Genomic DNA, 18785 nt, shown 5'->3' on the forward strand with positions numbered 1-18785 from the left:
GACAGCTTGGAGCCTGGACTCTGCTTCAGCCTACTAGCGCTCTCTCTCTCTCTCAAAAATAAATAAACATTAAAACAAAAAAAAACTTAAAAAAAAAACCGGTTATTGCCCTGCCCCAAGACCCCCCAAAAGTGCCTAATTGCTTCATATTTACATAACTAAGACACCAAATGATTTTTCCAAGAACAAAAGATCTTCAAAGTGATTTTCTGTTCCTGCCTATAAAGAGAAGTAGCTATAGTTTATTTCACTAAAATAATCTGTGTTCAACAATGACCCTATTAAAAAAAAAAAAAAACAATGATAATGTGCTTATATACCATATGACAAATTATGTAACTTGCATAAGGTGGAAATAGGTCTTGACCACCAAATCCATCTGTTTAACCACTATGCTTACAGCCTCTTCTCATTCAATTTAGATGCTAATGTGCCATTTATCTTATAACTCAGATATTATGTTAATTAAGTTTATTGCAGGGGTAGAAATCTCTAAATGTAAGCACTCTCCTGAGCTATTGATAAAAGAGAGCTGGGCAACAAGTCTATTTATGAACTAGTGCATTTATATGGAAGATAGGTATACAGCATTTACTCTAAGAGAAAGTTGTGTTTTCTCTGCAAAGTTAGGTCAAAGAAGGGAGAACAGTACTCACCCATAGTTTGGGAGGGATTGAAACTGAGCAGTAAGTGAACATTTGAGTCGACACATATTGTTAACAAGTAGCATTCTTTAGAACTCCTGATATGGGAAAGCTATCTACAAGGTTGGATTAATGTGAGTTGATTTTGCTTTGCCCCACTTGGTGCAAGTGTAGGACAGTCAACTGACCTTTCAACTGATCAGTTTAATGAAAGTCACCTCTCAGCCTTCTCATCTCCAGGTTTGATAAGAATGAAAAACAAACTCCACCAGATGGTTTTTACCTTTTCTCCTAGGTACTATTTTCCCATTTGCATTATTATTTTCCTCAGTAAAAATGAAAGTGAAAATGCATGTATATCGTATTTCATAAACAAGACAACATTCTGACACAATATCAGCACTTTATGTTTTTTTAAGAGGGAAACCATATGCTGTAAAATGTGTGCTATGCTATCTGGAGTTCTTAACAGAAATTCCAGGAGGGTGAGAAATCTCTGAGAAGTTTCTGTACATCCAAAGGGGAATGAGTTGCCTGTCTTCTGACAAAACCTCAATGACACCTGACTCCTAGACCGCTGAGACCAGAGTCCTACCACTCACCTCCATTTGTAAGACTTTCTTTCCTGTGCTTACCTGCGGCCAGTGCTGTGCCAGGGCCAAGGTTGTGAGTCAGGATGATATTGAGCTATTTGTTTACCCCATGTCTATAAAATCATACCCCTACATACTAGTTCATATCACTATGTTGTCTTGCTATGGGTGATCTTGCTTTATTGTTGTTGTGGTTATTTTATATACTTAGAATTCTTTCTTAGCTTTTAAATCTAGTTTGGATTTGAGATGCACAAGGAAGGAAAAGTAAGATAAAAAACAGAGAGGGAGGCACACCATAAGAGACTGTTAAATTCAGAGAACAAACTAAGGGCTGCTGGAAGGGAGGTGGGTGAGGGGGATGGGTTAAATGGGTGACGGGCATTAAGGAGGGCACCTGTTGGATGAGCACTGAGTGTCTTATGTAAGAGATGAAAACACTGGGTTCTACTCCTGAAGCCAAGACTACACTGTATGTTAATTAACTTAAATTTAAATTTAAAAAAAATAAAAATTAATTTAAAAAAAGAAAAAGAAAAATGATAAACAGATATTCTTATATCAGCTTTATTCAGTTTTCATATTTTTCCAGTTCTTTGACTTTATTCAGAAACTAACAATTCCGGTTAACCCTTACTTTTAAGAAGTGAGGAACCCATTCCTGTCTTTACTTAGATTTGGATATGCTCTATGTTGTGTTGAGGAAGCATTCCACACTGAAAGAGGGTATGCATTTTTCTACAAGTTAGATGAAGTTTTTCCACTGGCTGAGTACACACTCTGAATAAAGAGATATTCTCCGGTTCCTAAGGATGAGGAATGAGGACTGTGCCTCTTTCCTGGCTTTCCCACAAGATCTCCCTGGAGATTACTGGCCCAGACTAAGAAGTTGTGGGCAATCATACAGAAAGAAGCTAACTAACAATTCTTGAAAACCTACTATGTGCCAGGGACCATGCTTGATACATATTTTCCTCATCTCATTTAATTTTCTTAACAATCCTATGAGGCAATGACCATTTTCCTTACTGTACAGATGAAGAAACTGAGGCCCAGAGAGATCAGGTAACTATTCTGAAGTCACGGAGACGGAAGTAGCAGGGCAGGGACTCAAACAATACTTACTCAGATTCATGGCCAGCCTCTTTCCAGGCCCCGCATTCCCCGTCTGCGGACTCGGGTGGCTTGGGGGTCCAAACCCCACACTAGGAGCAGAGTCCAGTCATTGAATGAAGTCACGCATTTGTCTTAGGTTTAGAGACAGCCAGAATATCAGAGTAGAGACTTTGGAGCTCAGTCAGGCCATGTGCTTACCACTGCTTTCCTAACCTCTTCTGTCTGGCCCTTCACTTTGAACGTGGGGCAGGCCCTGGTGTTCCGTGCTGCCGGGAACTGAGCTGCTTTCTCAGGGGCTTGAATGAGGCTCCGTGTGTCTTTTTAGAGCCAGCTTTACATCAACAGCTCTGCTCCTGTTGTTTGGAGGCCCTACCATTCCTCATTTCGACTGATTACTTCTTTATTATCTTAATATAATATCATTGGCCATCTGGCTGATTTGAAATGGGAAGGAGACTAATACCGTACAATAATGATTTTCAGGTGGAATGCCAAATCTATAGGGATATTCAAGGCATTTACTTTTAAAAAAATGATTTTTTCTAACCTGTGCTAACTGTCCTTTTATCCTTATTTAGAGAATTCCATCATTTTAGTAATTTGGTACTGTTTTGCTGGTAGGTGCAGAGATAATGTGAAAAGAAAATATTTTTTTTCCTTTTTATGCACTAACAAATGTTCAGAATTTTTACTTGTAGTACTTTATCCTCTCCTATTTTTTCTATGTGGCAAGCAAAGTGTCATTTGACTTAAAGTGACATTAAGCACATTTCTTTTAGCAAAACCAAAGGTTGTGATCTTTAGATATACCAGTTAGACTTCTTCCCGCAATGGTTGACGTTTGTGCTTTGAATGTGAGAGGCTAGTTTGACTCTGGAGCAGGCAGTGGGCACTTCAGGATTCCTTGTCAGCAGGCACCTGAATGCCTTTGAAAGAACTTGCTGTCTGAGTATTTAGATGCCCCTTCTCTCTAAGGGTACAAGTGTGCATTCTGTGCCTAGATACCCATTGTGAAGTTTCATAGTTCATTTATTAAATGTCTGCCACATGCCAAGCACAGAATTGTCTTCCATACATTATCACATTTCATTTCATCCTCACAACCATCCCATGAAAGAGTTATGGGATAGGCATATAGTATTCTCTCCACTTTTCAGATAAGGTGGCTGAAGTTCAGGTAGATCGATTTCCCAGTGGTTGCACAGCTAGTGCCTAATGATAGCAGGGTTCACCAGCTCTGCCTGCCGTTTTCAACTGTAACAGCTTGCCTGAGAGTGAGCTAGCTGGAGAGTTTTAGGAGATGAGGCTGAGAAAGCGGTGGAAGGCTTTGAATTTTATTCTAAGTGACACCCCAAGGTTTGGATTCATTTATCCGTTCCTTGCCGATTTATTGGGTACCCAAGGTGTGCCAAGCAGGTTGGGCACTGAGGGCATCACAGTGAATCAACAAGCTTAACCTTGTCTTCCAGAAGCTTACATTCTGGCTGTTGGAGGTTTTGAGCAGAGAAATGACATGACCCAGTTTCAGTTTTACAGGGGCCGTCTGGCTGCAGGAGGAGTAGCTTGGGCAGAAGGAGGTGGGGCTCTGACCACCACGCTAGCAGAGGTGAGCAGCTGGGCTCTCGATGGACTTAGAAGAACGCAGCAGTGGCATTTTCTGAGCAATTGAATATAGACATTGCTTGCCCAGGCTTTAATGGGAACTCAGGTCAGCCTACAAGCTAAGCCTGTATTCTTTTTATTATGTTAAAATGCTCGAGTGTAAAGTGGCTTCACAACAATATTCAATTTAGTGGAAAATGTAGCGCCCATTCAGCTCCTTAGCACTAGGCTTATGAAAGGAGAATACTTGTTGGGGCCAGGAGGAGGCAGGTCCCATCTCCCTTCCCCAGGAGCATTTATCATCCTGGCTGCAGCTGGCCAGGCTGTTCCCTCGAAGGCCGCATGCCTGGGTGGCAGCACTTGTGTGGTTACACTGGAGATTTGTAGCATGCCCGTCTCAGTGCCCCTCAGAGTCCTTCCCTGTGGCTCCCCTGTGGTGAGGCAGGCGCATAGATCCTCTTAATAAGAGTCAAGCCCAGCTTCTTGTTGTTCTGTCACGGTTATTTCTCTCAAATGATATTAGAAGGTCCAAATCGGAACAGGTTTTAATTCTTGGTCACAAAATGAGACTTTTACCATATTGCGTTCCCATTTTTTCCAGTTTGGAAAACAGATATCCTTGTAGTTAACTTTTACTGAGCAGACACTGTCACTGAAAAATGGTCCTAGATGTGCCAGATCTTTAATAACTCCAAGACAGAAATTTGTATTTCCCAAGTCGATGAAATTGTCACCGAGCTGTTTGTGAAGCAATAAGGTAAATAAAATGTCATCTGCATGCAATTCATTTTCATTGACCTGAAGCGAATGACCTTGTATTTCCAAATAGTAAAGGAAAATGACCGTGGGTAACCATTAACACGGTATCTGCTCTGCAGCCATCATGTCACTGAGGATAGCACAGACAGCTTGTGGATTTAGACTAAGGAGCAACCCCCTTCACACCTGATCTTGCAGCAGAGCCAAATGATTGGGTTTCGGTTAGTCATTGGAAGACTCCCTGATCTGCCTAGAGTCCTGCTGACTGCATCTTCTCTGTGCAATCTAACATTCCACTGACCTTGGCCTTCCACTGGGTCCTGCTGGGCAGGTTGTCCATTCAGGATATGATTAGAGGCTCTCACTTCTGGCCTGCAGGCAGCATTTGTACAACCCCTTTCTCCATTAGCCTGCCCTGGAGATCAGCCCTGAGGGCGCTTCTTTGCTGTGTCAGCCACACTCTGAATCAGGCAGCCACATCAGCAAGAGATGACTACGCGTGCCTCTGAGTTCCTCCTGTCTCCAGAATGCAGATGAGGGGCCTTGCCATTTTTAAAAAATTTTAAATCACCTGAAGGATCACTCGTTTTATTTTATTATTTTTCCCAGGGTTGCGACCCAAGAGGACTCTGCGTTTGGTGCTCTGGACTGCAGAGGAGCAAGGTGGAATCGGTGCCTTCCAGTATTATCAGTTACACAAGGTAAGGAAGTAGCCACGGGTTGCTGGGCATTTGCGTGTTTAACATTAGTGTAAATAAACCGGAAGCATCTGCGCTTTTGGTTGAAAAATTCCCTCTATTGTCCGGAAGACTCTCAACAATTCTTTGTGGTAGGCTGACCCCAGCAAACACCCCTTGCAAAAGCCTTCATCCATTCCTATGGCAGAGAATGCACTGGTGAACCGAGGGTGCTATGTTGTAGACCTGAGGGCTTCTCTGTTTCTGCATCGGTCTGTGACCTTAGAGGAATCCCACCTGCCACGCTGCCATTTTCTTAAAGCCTCTCTGGTTCAGCTATTTCTTGTGTGCCAGAGAAACAGTAATAGGTAAGCATTTCCTCTCCCCACTGAGCCCTCTCCCATACTTGTATGCTCTAAATCCTCCTGGATTTAGAACCAAACGCTGGGGCCTAGAGCCAGCCAGGAGCATCGATAATGGCAGTGGGACTGGCAGCACCTCAGACCAGGCTATGTGGAAGACAGCTTGGTTTGACACTGACTTTAATAAGGCAAAAGTGAAGCTTGAGGCAAGAAGGTGATAGTGGAAGATGATGATTAGAAATACAAGACCGTGGTGAAGATGGGGGGCAGGGAGATTAATGTCAAGAACAACCGTTGAGAGAGGGCAAAGTGTACGAGCTCAGAGATACTCTGGAGCAAATCAAATGTTAGTTCAAAGAGGAATTTCCAAATCAGTGGGTGAGCTGCTGAACAGTGATGGGCAGAGGAGCAGGGTCTGGTCTGCTGCTGCTGGGTTGTTTTTCCTGCATTTCCAGATTACAAGGAACAGATTTGCAAGCTTAAACGATCAAAATCAGAGAAAGGTTTGTTTTTTGAATTTTGTTTATACCCTTTGGGATCATTTACAGAGTCAGTCTCTATAACCCTACTTCAGTTAGAGCTTAAGAATAATGAGCTAAGGGGCATGAATTTGGCCACTGAAGATAGTTATTTACTGTACAAAGGAAAACCATGCTTTATGCTTAACGCTTTTACCACTTCAGTTCTTTTGGCCTCGAGTGATCCTGGAGAATCAGGTTATTCCAGATAAGTGTCCTTTGGTTGGTGGGCCAGTAGCATCATCTTCTATGTGTTGTGGTTGACTAGAACTCCAGATGAGAGCTATTCTAGATTCAGCAACATTCATTTAATATAGCGTCCCGCCTACTATGCTTCATGCATTAGATTAGGCACTAGGTTTCATGTCATTAAACAAGCCACCCGAAACTTACCGAGACTGCAGTATAAAGGACACCAACCACTGAACTTCAGTCATACAATCATGTGTGGAGTGTTCTGATAAAGTACTGATGGCAGAGACAGGAGGCTCACCTAACCTGCCCACGGAGAGCATTCAGGATAGGCTACAGGGCAGAAATGACATCTAACCAGAGACTTCAGGACTGAATAGAAGTAAGCTAAGGAAAAGGAGTTGGTAGGGGGGAGGTGGGTACTTGGCAGTGGGAACCGTATGTGCGAAGGCTGGAGGCAAAGACAGCACCACATGCACACTGAAGAAGGGGAAGGGACTCAGAGTGGCTGGTGCACGGAATGGAAGCTGCAGTGGTCAGAGCACACGGTAGAGAGGGAAACAGGGGCCTGAACAAGAAGGACGTATACATCATGTTTACGAGTTCGCACTTTATCTTTGTTTTTCAATTTTATTTTTTTAATTTACATCCAAATTAGTTAGCATATAGTGCAACAATGATTACCTTGAGGCGACAAGAGTAACTGAATTATTTTTAAGGAGGAGCTTTTAGCTTCTATACACCTTCTATACGCCTTGGACTCTATAAGCAACATAATACCTAAGAACTGGTTTGAAGCACATTTATTCTCGATAATATATTCTACTCAAAGGAAAAAAAATTGGATTTAAACTGCAGTGGATCTGGCTTGAACTTTCCTCAACCGCTGAAATTCCTTCAATCTGAAATAAGGTTTATTTCTCTGTAAGGTTTTGAGTTTCACTGTAGCCTACTAAAATACATGGATAAAATCAGAAATGACTTGATTCTAAGCTTTTAGGAGGTTGGCAATATGTATATATATATATACACACACACATTTTTTTCCAGAGGGTATGAAATCACATTAACAGAACTGGTTTATCTTGACAGTATCCATGTTGCCTCTCTACAAAAGTCTATATATTGGTGGCTGGTCTGCTTTGCATTTTCAGGGATGAAAAGAAATTCCAGAAAGGGAGACATAGGTGTTTTATTTATAGATATCTCTTTATCTCACCTTTAAAAAACATTCTGCATGTTTATATGATACAGCCAATTTCAAAGGACTTATTCTGTATTCTCATGATTAACATATTGAATGAGGCATTGCCAACAGCATTATCATTTCTGGGGTGGCTGAGTTTAACTTTAAATAAATATAATAAGGAAGTCACAAATCAGAGAGGACAAATGACATGTCTTTAAACTTTTCTATGGCATTTTTTAATACCAGAAAATAGTCAAACAATGTCCGATTCACTCCAGCTGTAACAGAGAGATCCTCTGTTCTAACTAAGGTTATGATAGCTGCTGAAATAAATAAGCCCTATAATTTCAGTGCCTTAACATAATGAAGATTTATTTCTTGCTCATTTAACATCCAATCTACAGGAGGGTTCCTCTTCACATAGTCATTCAAGGATCCAGGCTCAGAGACTCTTCAACAACATGGCTCTCAATATTGCCTTGAGCATCAATATATATCCAGCTGGCAGTCAGACGGAGAGTGGAGAGGTTTTATAGGACAGTTCTGAAAATGGATGTGGAAAAGCAGAGAGTTTATGTTTGCTTAACTGAAGTCTGAAAAGATCTTTATCCTCCACTTAACATGGTTCTGTCTAAGAGAAAGCTAGGACTAGGTGGATATAGTAAGTTATATAACTGTGTTGCTTTAATTCTCGTGAAGTAAAAATAATGAAAGAAAACAAGTAAAAGAACAGGGATATCAGTAAACAATTACTTGACAAAAGTTTCTGTTTTATATTAAAGAGAATGCTATATCCTATAAACCACAACTGGCAGACAAGGGAACATAGCCTTCTTCCTCCCACATTAAACCCACCAAAACACTGGAAGTATGAGCATAGAATGGTCACCACAGCTCAACTTTCCAAGGCCTTGTTCTTGCCTTCTCCCCTCCAATAAGAAACTCAATCCACTACTGGCCTTCAGGAGAACTGCTTCTAGTCTTTGTTCTGCCACTAACTGAACATGAGACCTGAATAATGAGTCCTTTAGCCTCTCGGAGACTCAGTTTCCTCAACTCAACTTGTTGAAGTTTATCTTCCCTTCTCAACCCTCACAATGTAGAGAGACTCTTGTATCATAATTATGCTTTGCTCTATTGAGAACAAAGTATTATTTACAATTAAAATGTACAATTAGGCATGCCCTTATAAGATCTAGTGTTATTGTCTGTGAGAAAACAAAGGCAGTGTTACCTTCAGCAGCACAGTTGGAGATCAGTAAACTTCTATTATTGAAAATTTACCCTACAACAGACACTCTAGCCTGAAGGAAGTTTAACCATCATCCCTGTCACACTTGTTCCTCCTTCATTATTGTTTCTATTAATGACAGTGTCATCCTCCCCACTGCCAAGTATCAAAATGTCACTGACACCTTTCCTTCCTTCCTCTTCCTTGTGGTCCATATCTAATAAACAGTAAAGCCCCATTCATCCTACATTTTGTCACTTTTGATGAATCCCTCATTTCTATGCCCCCTGCCTTTTCTCTAGTTCAGGCTTTCCATGATACCCACCAAACCAAGATAATCTTCCAGAAGCCCGGCTCAATTGAGACAAACCCTCTGTCTCCAAACCTTCAGTTGTTCCCCAGCACTAATAGAATCTAGCCCAAACTGGGGCTCCTGAGTCTTAGTTGGTTAAGCGTCCGACTTCAGCTTAGGTCGTGATCTCATAGTTCGTGGGTTTGAGCCCCGCACTGGGCTCTGTGCTGACAGTTCACAGCCTGAAGCCTGCTTCAGATTCTGTGTCTCCCTCTCTCTGCTCCTCCCCTGGTTGAGTCTGTCTATTTCTCTCTCAAAAATAAATAAACATTAAAAAATTAAAAAAAAAAGAATCTAGCCTAAATTGTTTAGCTTTTTGGTCTTTGTGGTTCTCCATGCCATGGTTTCCCACCAGTCTTCTCCAGTGTCCTCTAGTCTGACAAAAAGGAGTGATTCCTTACACATCCCACACTGGCCTTTCTTCATATCAGTAATCATACAGTTTTTCTGCCTTTAATTCTCTTCTTTCCATCTCTTACATGTTTTACAAGGATGAACTCAAAAGCCCTCTTTCCCACAGCACATTCTCTGACTAGGGGCGCCTGGGTGGCTCAGTCAGTTAAGCTTTGACTCTTGATTTTGCTCAGGGCATGATCTCATGACCCTGAGATCGAGCCCTGCCCCACATGGAGCCTGCTTGGCATTCTCTCCCTCCCTCTCTCTCTGCCCCTCCCCCACTTGTGCTCACACATGTGTGCACGCTCTCTCACTCTCAAAAAAATAAAAATAAATTTAAAAAATTAAGTGGAGCGCCTGCGTGGCTCAGTCAGTTGAGCGTCCAACTTCGACTCAGGTCATGATCTCACAGTTTGTGGGTTCTAGCCCTGCACTGGGCTCTGTGCTGACAGCTGAGAGCCTAAGCCAACTTCAGATTCTGTGTCTCCCTCTGTCTCTGCCCCTATCCCACTTGCACTCTGTCTCTCTCTCTCTTTCAAAAATAAACAAATGGTAAAAAAAAAAAAAAAAAAATTAATTAAAAAAAGAGCATTTTCTGACTAACTCTTCAACCCCTGATTGAATATAATCTTTCTATCCTTGAAATAAATATAACACCTGACCTAGACATTTCTAAGAATGTGGAATAATTTCTAATCTACAGGAAAGAAGGAAGGAAGGAAGGAAGGAAGGAAGGAAGGAAGGAAGGAAGGAAGGAAGGAAGCAGGGAGGGAGGGAGGGAGGGAGAGAAAAATGCAAGAAAGGGAGGTAAAAAACAAAAGAAGTCAGAGTCTTCGGCCATAAGGACCTTGCATTCTACTTAAATATTAATTTTAAACTCACACATAAAAAATTTAGTATAACAAACAATATATAATGAGGTTCTAATTTATGTACTAAAAGTATCTTGCTTTTACAAAGAATTCTATCCCTGACAGGGTGCTGAGTGCTATAAAGGCTTAGCACTTGGATGGATGGAAAGGAGTTAAGAAAAGGGAGAAATGGCTATGACTTGTTGGTCATGAAGAAGGCTCCTTGAGGAATATGTGGGTTTGAGTGAGTAATCAGGAAGAGGAAAATTGGAACCCTACTCTCCTTTATATTGGTGATGACTAAGACCCAAGGTATGTCTTTGGCTCCAGTGTAGGTGATTTCAAAGAGGAATGGAACGTTTATTTGGGGAGGACTTATTTTGGTTATTGCAAAATAAAAGATTTGAACTTTTAAAATAATTTTCCTTTTATGGTGTAGTTATGGTTATTAGTGATCATTATCAGTAAGGGACCAAAAATCTGTGGCTGCAGGCCAAATCCAGCCAGCCACCTGTTTATGTACAGACCTCAGGCTATGTACAGACCTCAGACGGTTTTTTACCCCATTAGCCGACTACGTGACAGAGACTATACATGGCCTGTAAAACCTAAAATATTAAATTTCTAACCCTTTACAGAAAAAGTTTGCTGACCCTTAATCTATATGATAAAAAATATAAAAGATTTTATGTTATTATTTCCATACAACAATTTATGTATGGCTTTTTATGACCTAAAAGATAATTTTATTAATTTTGCTTGGAAACAATTAAGTATTCTTCAAGAAGACATTATTATAATACTATAAATTTATAGGTTCTGTCCTTTGTTCTATGCACTCTTTTTAGGTATTTATTTGATAGTAAAGTTGGCTATGTAGCATCACTTATGGATAAAAATAGAATGCAGAAAATTATTTTTCCTTCTTTTTGTTACTCAGAAGAATTCCTTCTTCCTCTTCATATAATCTTTTTAACAGTGAAAGTTCTATAAAGGCTATTTTTTTAAATGTTTATTTATTTTTGAGAGAGAGAGAGAGAGAGACAGAGAGACAGAGCACAAGCAGGGGAGGGGAAGAGAGAGAGAAAGGGAGACAGAATCCAAGGCAGGCTCCAGGCTCTGAGCTGTCAGCACTGAGCCCTACATGGGGCTCAAACCCATGAACCATGAGATCATGACCTAAGATGAAGTCAGACACTTAACTGACTGAGCCACCCAGGCGCCCCTATAAAAGCTATTTTAATGGACACATGTAGCTAAACTTTTGTACAATGAAAGTAAAATTAATATTAACTATCCTTTTCTTAGGAAATACATCTTGGTTTACAATGTACTTTTATCATATACTCATAGAAAATATAAAATTAAAGTGATTTAAAATTATATGGTGAAACTTATTGCCAAACTAATTTTCAAAATTTTAATCAGATTAATAGTTACCTTTACTTCATAGTTTACTTTCTTATGAAATATTAGCTAAATTGTAATAATTGCTAACCTTACTAAATTGTTGTGAAGTATGTGAGGCTATTTGTGGTTCGTGTATAGATTTTGAAATTCACGTGCAACTCTATTACAATGTCTAAAACACTCTTTTCAAGAAAAACTTTGGCTCAAAAAGGTCTATAAGCATTTTGGAGAAGGTAACTAAATAAAGTACTTCAACCAGGAAATGAATTTTTTACTATATTTTGGAGTCATCTAGAATAGAAATAATCCTGAGGGTTCATCCAGCATGCCCATAACAATTCATAGCAGAAAGTCCTATAAAGGACATCTACATATTTTTCTCTTATTAAAAAAATGCTACTTCACATATTTTGATAAGTTGTAAAATGTTCTCATCCAGATCTAAAGTTTCTTCCACTTTCTTTCTTCACATTAGTAAAGGAACATGAGAATTATTTATATGCATATTGCTTGTGCTTTATGTAATTGATTTTTGAAACTAACATGTTTTTCATGCTAACAGTGTTTTACTGAGGTAAAATTAGCATTCAGTAATAAAATGCACAGACCTTAAGTACATAACACAATATATTTAGCAAATGTATACCCCTGTGTAACCATCACCCAGATGGATATAGAGCATTCCCATTACCTTAGGAAGCTTCCCTTTCCGATCAACTTTGGAATTAGAAAATATTATAGATGATTTTATTTAACCTTCAAATCAGTGAATAAAATGAGTGTTGTCCCGATGCCATTTGCCTAATCTGCCTTTCATGGGAACCATGTTACTTTCTTCTCTACTCTTGGAAGGAGAGCATAATGTCATTTCTCATGTCCTGAAACGTACAAAAGAGGAAAAAAAAACATCCTAGAATAGTTTCAACTAGATTTCTGGCATTTTTTAATCTTTTCCATTTTAAGCAAAAATATCTGTCATAATTATAATGAGTAAGGTAATCTAGCCTTGAAAAAGCCTCATTACACAAGGTAATCAAATAAAATAGATTGATATGTTCTATTCTGGCATAAAAAATATTTTAACCTTTTCCTGATTTATTGCACAAACTACTGGCAATTGAATTATAGGGATTATGAACACCGCTGTGTTCTGGTAGTCATTAATTAGGGCTATATTTTAAGTAGGCTTTATTAAATGAGGGAGGGGATGTATGATCATTCTAAATACAGCATTTTACCCTGACTCTCGCCAACTCTAAAGCAGAAAAATTTGGAATGAATGTGTATGGTATTTTGTCAGAATTTCTTGTGTTGCCAATGCCAAGGAACAAAATTTCCTCCTATGTAAAAATACAAAAATCCTAGCTTCTTGTAGTCATGGAGTTCTTGCCAACTTCTCAACCCTAATTAGATTCATGTTTCATTCTAAAGTAAAGGGATATGGTAGAAATGCTTGTGAGACTTCTTTATGGTAGCTGTGAAATGGGTTTACTTAGGCAATTTTATTTCACCAACCCTATCACCTCTATATAATGTGAATATAGCTTGGGTGACACTGCCAGAGTGGGAACAGTTTTGTGCTCATCTGCAGCTCTGGTTATAAAAATAATAGACTTTATATACCCACTCAGCATAATTGTGTCTGGACCGTGTCTCCAGCGCGGCCTTCCTTACATCGTTAATGTTCCATGCAGTATAGACGTACTAATCACAGGTTATTGTCTCAATCGTTACTGCTGGGCTTTTATGCATCCTGTGTTTTTCTTCCAGTGCCTATGTGTTTGCATTAGTCAGTCAAGCACACCAAAAAATTGGTTTAAATTTCATTTATCTCAGTGTGTTGTTGGTCTGGAGCCCCTCATAGTTCCAACATTCACATAATTTCTACAGCACACCTGGGAGCTCTTTGGGGTCTTACTAGAATTTATGAATCAATTTTTTTTAGTAAAGTGAAAGGGCTGTCTTTTATATTTGTTTGCTCTCTCCTGTGTAGATTCCATTATGACTATGGGGTTTCAGAATCCTCTGAATACTATGTGTAGTATTTATATATAGATGTATGTCAGCCTAGGCAGAAATATCAAAATATTCCCTTTGATATTAGGGAATCTCATTATGTCACCTTGTGAATGAACATGAGTAGGCTTTGACTCACCTCTTTCCTTTATTTCTTTAGAAAGGATCCTTCTTAGCTGGTTTTTATTAAAGGAAAGGAAAGAAAAGGAATAGTTTAAAGTAGAAAGACTGGCTGTGCCAACTAGGACTGACTCTCCCCATATTCTTTGGGCGGCAGGACTTTGCCTACAGTTGTGGGGCAATATTTACCATATAACACCTTATGGTTTCGGATCACAGTGAAGTTTGGCTTGAGTATTGGTTGTAGCTCTATACATGTAAAGAACAGTATTCTGACTTATTCACTACCATTGGTAACCCAAATAAGGCAACTACACTTTTAAGGTTGTTTGGAGAACATTATGCCAAAACACTGAGGTCTATTGTGACTTCTCATGGCTGGCATCTTATCTCATTTATTCTGCATTCCTGAAACTGTGAAGGACTTCAGTTTGCATCCAGACTATTTTACCAGCTTACTAGAGGTTGCCAACGAGGTACAAATAGTTTCTGCCTCAGTGCCTCCCTATTGCCAGCTGGGTCATGATCTGACCCGGAAGGACCCATAGCATATTTGGTGCGTGAACTTTCTAAGGAAATCAGGTTGGCACATCAGGACACACAAATCTGAACTGAAGTATCATGCCTTAGGCTCCCAAGTGACCTATGGGTCAGAGCCTTTGAACTAAATTATCCTCTTACATGTGCTGCAGATGTACTAAGGTACAGAATCAGCAAACCACTTTTGAATCACCGGCACTATGTTAATTTGCCTGGGGCTGTCTTCTTCTCTTCGTCTTCTAAACAAAGACTGGCCAACTTGTTCTTAAAGGTCCAAGTAGTAAATATTTTAGGCTTTCAAGCCCTACCGTCTCTCTACTTAACTCTGATATTGTAGTGCAAAAGCAGTCACAGACAATACTAGACAATGAGCATGGCTGCCTTTCAATAAAACCTTATTTAAAAAACACCACCAATAAGCAGCAGGTCAGATTTGGCGTGCTGGTTACTTTTGTTGACTCCTGTTTCATACCCTTATTCGGAACAAGTTTAGGAAACTTTCTTCTGAAGGCTTTTCCAGTCTCACAGTCTTACCTTTTGGTGGAAGAGGCTTGTAGTACATAGTGAAATTCTAGCATTTAGGGTATCTTGTATCTAACATTTAGTTGTGTCTTGGTGGGCTTTAGTAGGACTGTTTGTAAGCTCAGCTCTCAAGAGGTGACAATTGTTTCCCCTTACGTATTTTGCTAACAAAACACATCATCACCAGGTCAGTCTATTGTCTTAGTGATAGCCAGCCAAGGAACCACACAACAGGCAAGGGAACCTGGCTAGAGGAAGGGGTAAGCATACTTTCCCACTACAAGAACAGAACCCTTTATTAAGATAACTAAATACAATAGTGTTCAAAAATACATTTTAAGGGGCATATTTTTTAAAAAGTCTATACATATAGAAGGGTCTTTTCAAGAAATGAACACCCCAGTACACCTAGCAACTTTCTTCCTAATTCCTAACAGTTGTCATTCATGTTTTATAACCACATCCTAGTTTTATCCACAGATTTGCCTACAGTATTTCATTTTTAAACATGATTTATTGTCTAGGAGAGAGGTTCTTCCCAGGAGATGCCCAGAACATCATATCCTTTGATAATCAGTAGCCCCTCTGGAAGTTTGTGCCCTACTTCTGGCTGCTATGGTTTTTGTGTACTTCTGCTAGAGTAATAAATGTATAGCCATTAAAGAATGGTCTGTCAAAGATGGCTTGAGGAACGAATGGGCAGAATAAAACTGGCATCAAGGTCAATGCTAGAAAGCAGCTACTGGGTGGTGAGTTCACTTTGTTCTCTGAGAAATAGTGTCCAGAAGCCACAATCAGTAGGACTAAAACTATGTTACTTTCAGGACTGAAGATCAAACAGGGAATTGAGAAGCAGAATCATGGGATACCATTGTGACTACAACCTGAGTACTTTCTATAGTCCTTTATCCTTCTCTATAGAACTCATTCTAATGGGCCATCCTATAAGTAGTAACCCAAGTCCGGTAGTATCTTAAATGTGCCACTTGTCCCCTGATAGAGTTGATCTTGGAATAATTTTTTTTTTCCTAACCAAAAGATTAGGGCTTTTATTCCTTTTTTTTTTTCTTTCAGAAAACCTTATTCTTGCATACTCTTATCAAGTGCTTGTCCTGCATTGGCAATTATTCATTCTATAACCTGAAGTTACCCTAGCAACCAGCAGTTTCAGAGTTTTGGTTTGGTTGCAGAGTTCTCTTAAAGGAGAGTTCTCAGGATCAATTTCTAAAGGCCTTTTATACGCCACACAGCAAAACATATATATACAACAGTTCAGATTTTAACAGCTTAACAAGGTCTTTCAACAAAGGTTTAAAATGGTTTCATAGCATGAGTTACTTTGAGATTAGACAGAATTTCCATTACTAGTTAAAACAGGAATATAATTTGCTTTTATTGATTTCTATAGTTTCATTTAATAAAACTCATCCAATGAGATGCACCACCCCATGAAATCACAGGCAATGCTATAGTAAATACTTGTAAATATGTTTCAGAAAAGTCTCCTGGCATTAGCTGAGGGCTGGGAGAATGTATGGCATGCATCCTTTCCCCCTCACTGGCATAACTGGATGGTTTTTCCCCCTCCAAAGCTCTGGAAAATACTTTATTATACCCTGCAGAGCCAAATGGGAAGCAATCAAGCTGTTTTGTCATTTGAATTAGGAAAGGTCAAAGGGAGGAGAATGTAATAGTAGATGGAGGGAAAAGTTCTTTGTGAAAATTGTCCATTTTTTTCCATGTAAGGGAAAGTAATTTGTTCCTTTTAATAGATCTGAAAATCCAGTAGTAGAGACTTTTTTGGGATAGACACAGAGAGAAAAGAAACCATCAAGAATTTTAAAAGATCCCATTTCCCAAATAAATATGTAGCAAGTCGTTACTATTTATAAGATATTGTAATAATCCCTTGCACCAGTGTGATCATTTATAAATAAGAGTACTCTTTCATAGACTTTGATAATAGTAATAACTCTGGTAGTTGCCATTCAATGTACTGTTTTCCTTATTTCATACATGAAAATGAAGAAGCCCGGAGAAGTAAGGAATGTTGCTCCCCAAGTTGCACAGCACAACCATGAGGTATAGAATGTGAACTTGAACCTAGCTTTTCTATCTCAAGATTTCAGCCATAATAACTTCTATGACCATGTACTTCTCTGCCACCCATCTTAAATATAGGAGATACATATATATGTAGGATATATATATATATATATATATCCACTTCTCATAGGCTGAAGTACATACACACTAATAAAATCAGGCATGGTGGTTAAGTAACATATGAATGGATGAATGGAGAAGGCACGTCAAAATGCTTAGTTTAAAATACATATAGCACAGAATCATATTCTACAACATTTTAGGGGATAAGGCTAAATAACACTATATAATCATGCAGACATCAGCTACACCAGTAATTCTCAATGTTTTATATTGGTACTTGCTCTGGAGAGTATAAAAATAAATATATTTATTTGTTCCTGAAGTTAACTCTCTACATCTTGCTACAATGATTAAAAAACTTTTTAATCTTTGCTGTAATATTCTCTTAGCTTGGGGCATTTTCTAAGTAAAGTTTTAGCTGGACAATAGATAAAACCAAAAACCATCCAAAGAGAACTTTCAGTGATATGAAACACCTTCTCAAGCTAATAATGTTAAGATCATTCCACTATTTGAAAGAATGTCTTCAGATCAGAGGCACCCCAGGATACCACCTCAGGACATTTCCCAGTGCCTCTAATCTTAAAAGAAAAGAAAAATGAGAGAAAAATTCTAATCCTTGAGAGATGGAAATAGCGGATATATTTATCTGTTTATATATTCTCTACATGTGTATAGCTTAGACACCTAGAAAAATATATCAGGACCCTCCACATATCAATTTCAGCTTTCTACTTCCAGGTACTGTGCCTGATACACCAAAGACACTAGGGTGGGTCCCTGCTAGTGCTAGTTTTAAAGATTTCCAAGGACAGGCTTTCACTAATGTCAGTATTTTTTAACATTATTAGACAATAAGGATATTCCAGGCCACGTCCACTTAGCAGTGTCTTAATTTAAGGATGCAACTTAGGGTACTGAGGATACTGCAGGAGCAATTATAAAAGAAAGTAGCTGTGAGGTCTCCAAAAGGTGGTGTCCCTTAATCCTATCTGCCTTAGAGGTTTCAGTGTGAGCGCACTGAGGAGAGATAGGTGAGTTGGGGGCAAGAGATGAATTGTGAATTGCAAAAGAGACATTTAAATATTATCTGCAAACTAAACTCAAAGAACAAATGATTCAACATTTGTTCCAGGTTTTTGTTTGTTTGTTTGTTTGTTTGTTTTGTTTTTAAGAAAGTAGACTCTAACTTATTCTTTCCTTGATTAGGAGATAAAATAACCTTTTAGCATGTTCTTTTCTTCATAACTGAGAGCCCAGTTTGTTGGTACTTTAATCGGCCAACTGTTTGCTGAGTGGGTTGGAAAACTGTACCTGCCAAAATGGATTGGTGTTTGCTCTTCTTCAGTGTAAGGTGGCTATGATCAAGAGCTGTCCGTTGTGGCAAGTTCAGCCTGCCAGAGTCTAGTACAACAGAAATGGAAAGGAGAATAGAAATGAAAGACAGATTCAAGAGTGTAACAAAGAGTTGGATCCTAAGGCACTAAGCCTGTTGGCTTCCACAAGAGTCTGCCAGAAAGGCTTTG

At 39.2% G+C, this 18785-nt stretch overlaps 1 protein-coding gene across 3 annotated transcripts in view; it reads left to right on the top strand.

Annotated features, from left to right (window-relative positions):
• Nucleotides 1–18785, top strand: part of CPQ (carboxypeptidase Q) — a 447986-nt gene that overhangs the window by 341305 nt on the left and 87896 nt on the right. For all 3 annotated transcript variants that reach the window (XM_042972841.1, XM_042972842.1, XM_042972843.1), the window contains exon 6: nt 5324–5415. In XM_042972841.1, the coding sequence (XP_042828775.1) occupies nt 5324–5415 (92 nt within the window). The remainder of the gene's footprint in view (nt 1–5323; nt 5416–18785) is intronic.

The sequence above is a fragment of the Panthera tigris genome, chromosome F2 (assembly GCF_018350195.1).
Source record: "Panthera tigris isolate Pti1 chromosome F2, P.tigris_Pti1_mat1.1, whole genome shotgun sequence".
In the NCBI taxonomy this organism is placed as follows: domain Eukaryota; kingdom Metazoa; phylum Chordata; class Mammalia; order Carnivora; family Felidae; genus Panthera; species Panthera tigris.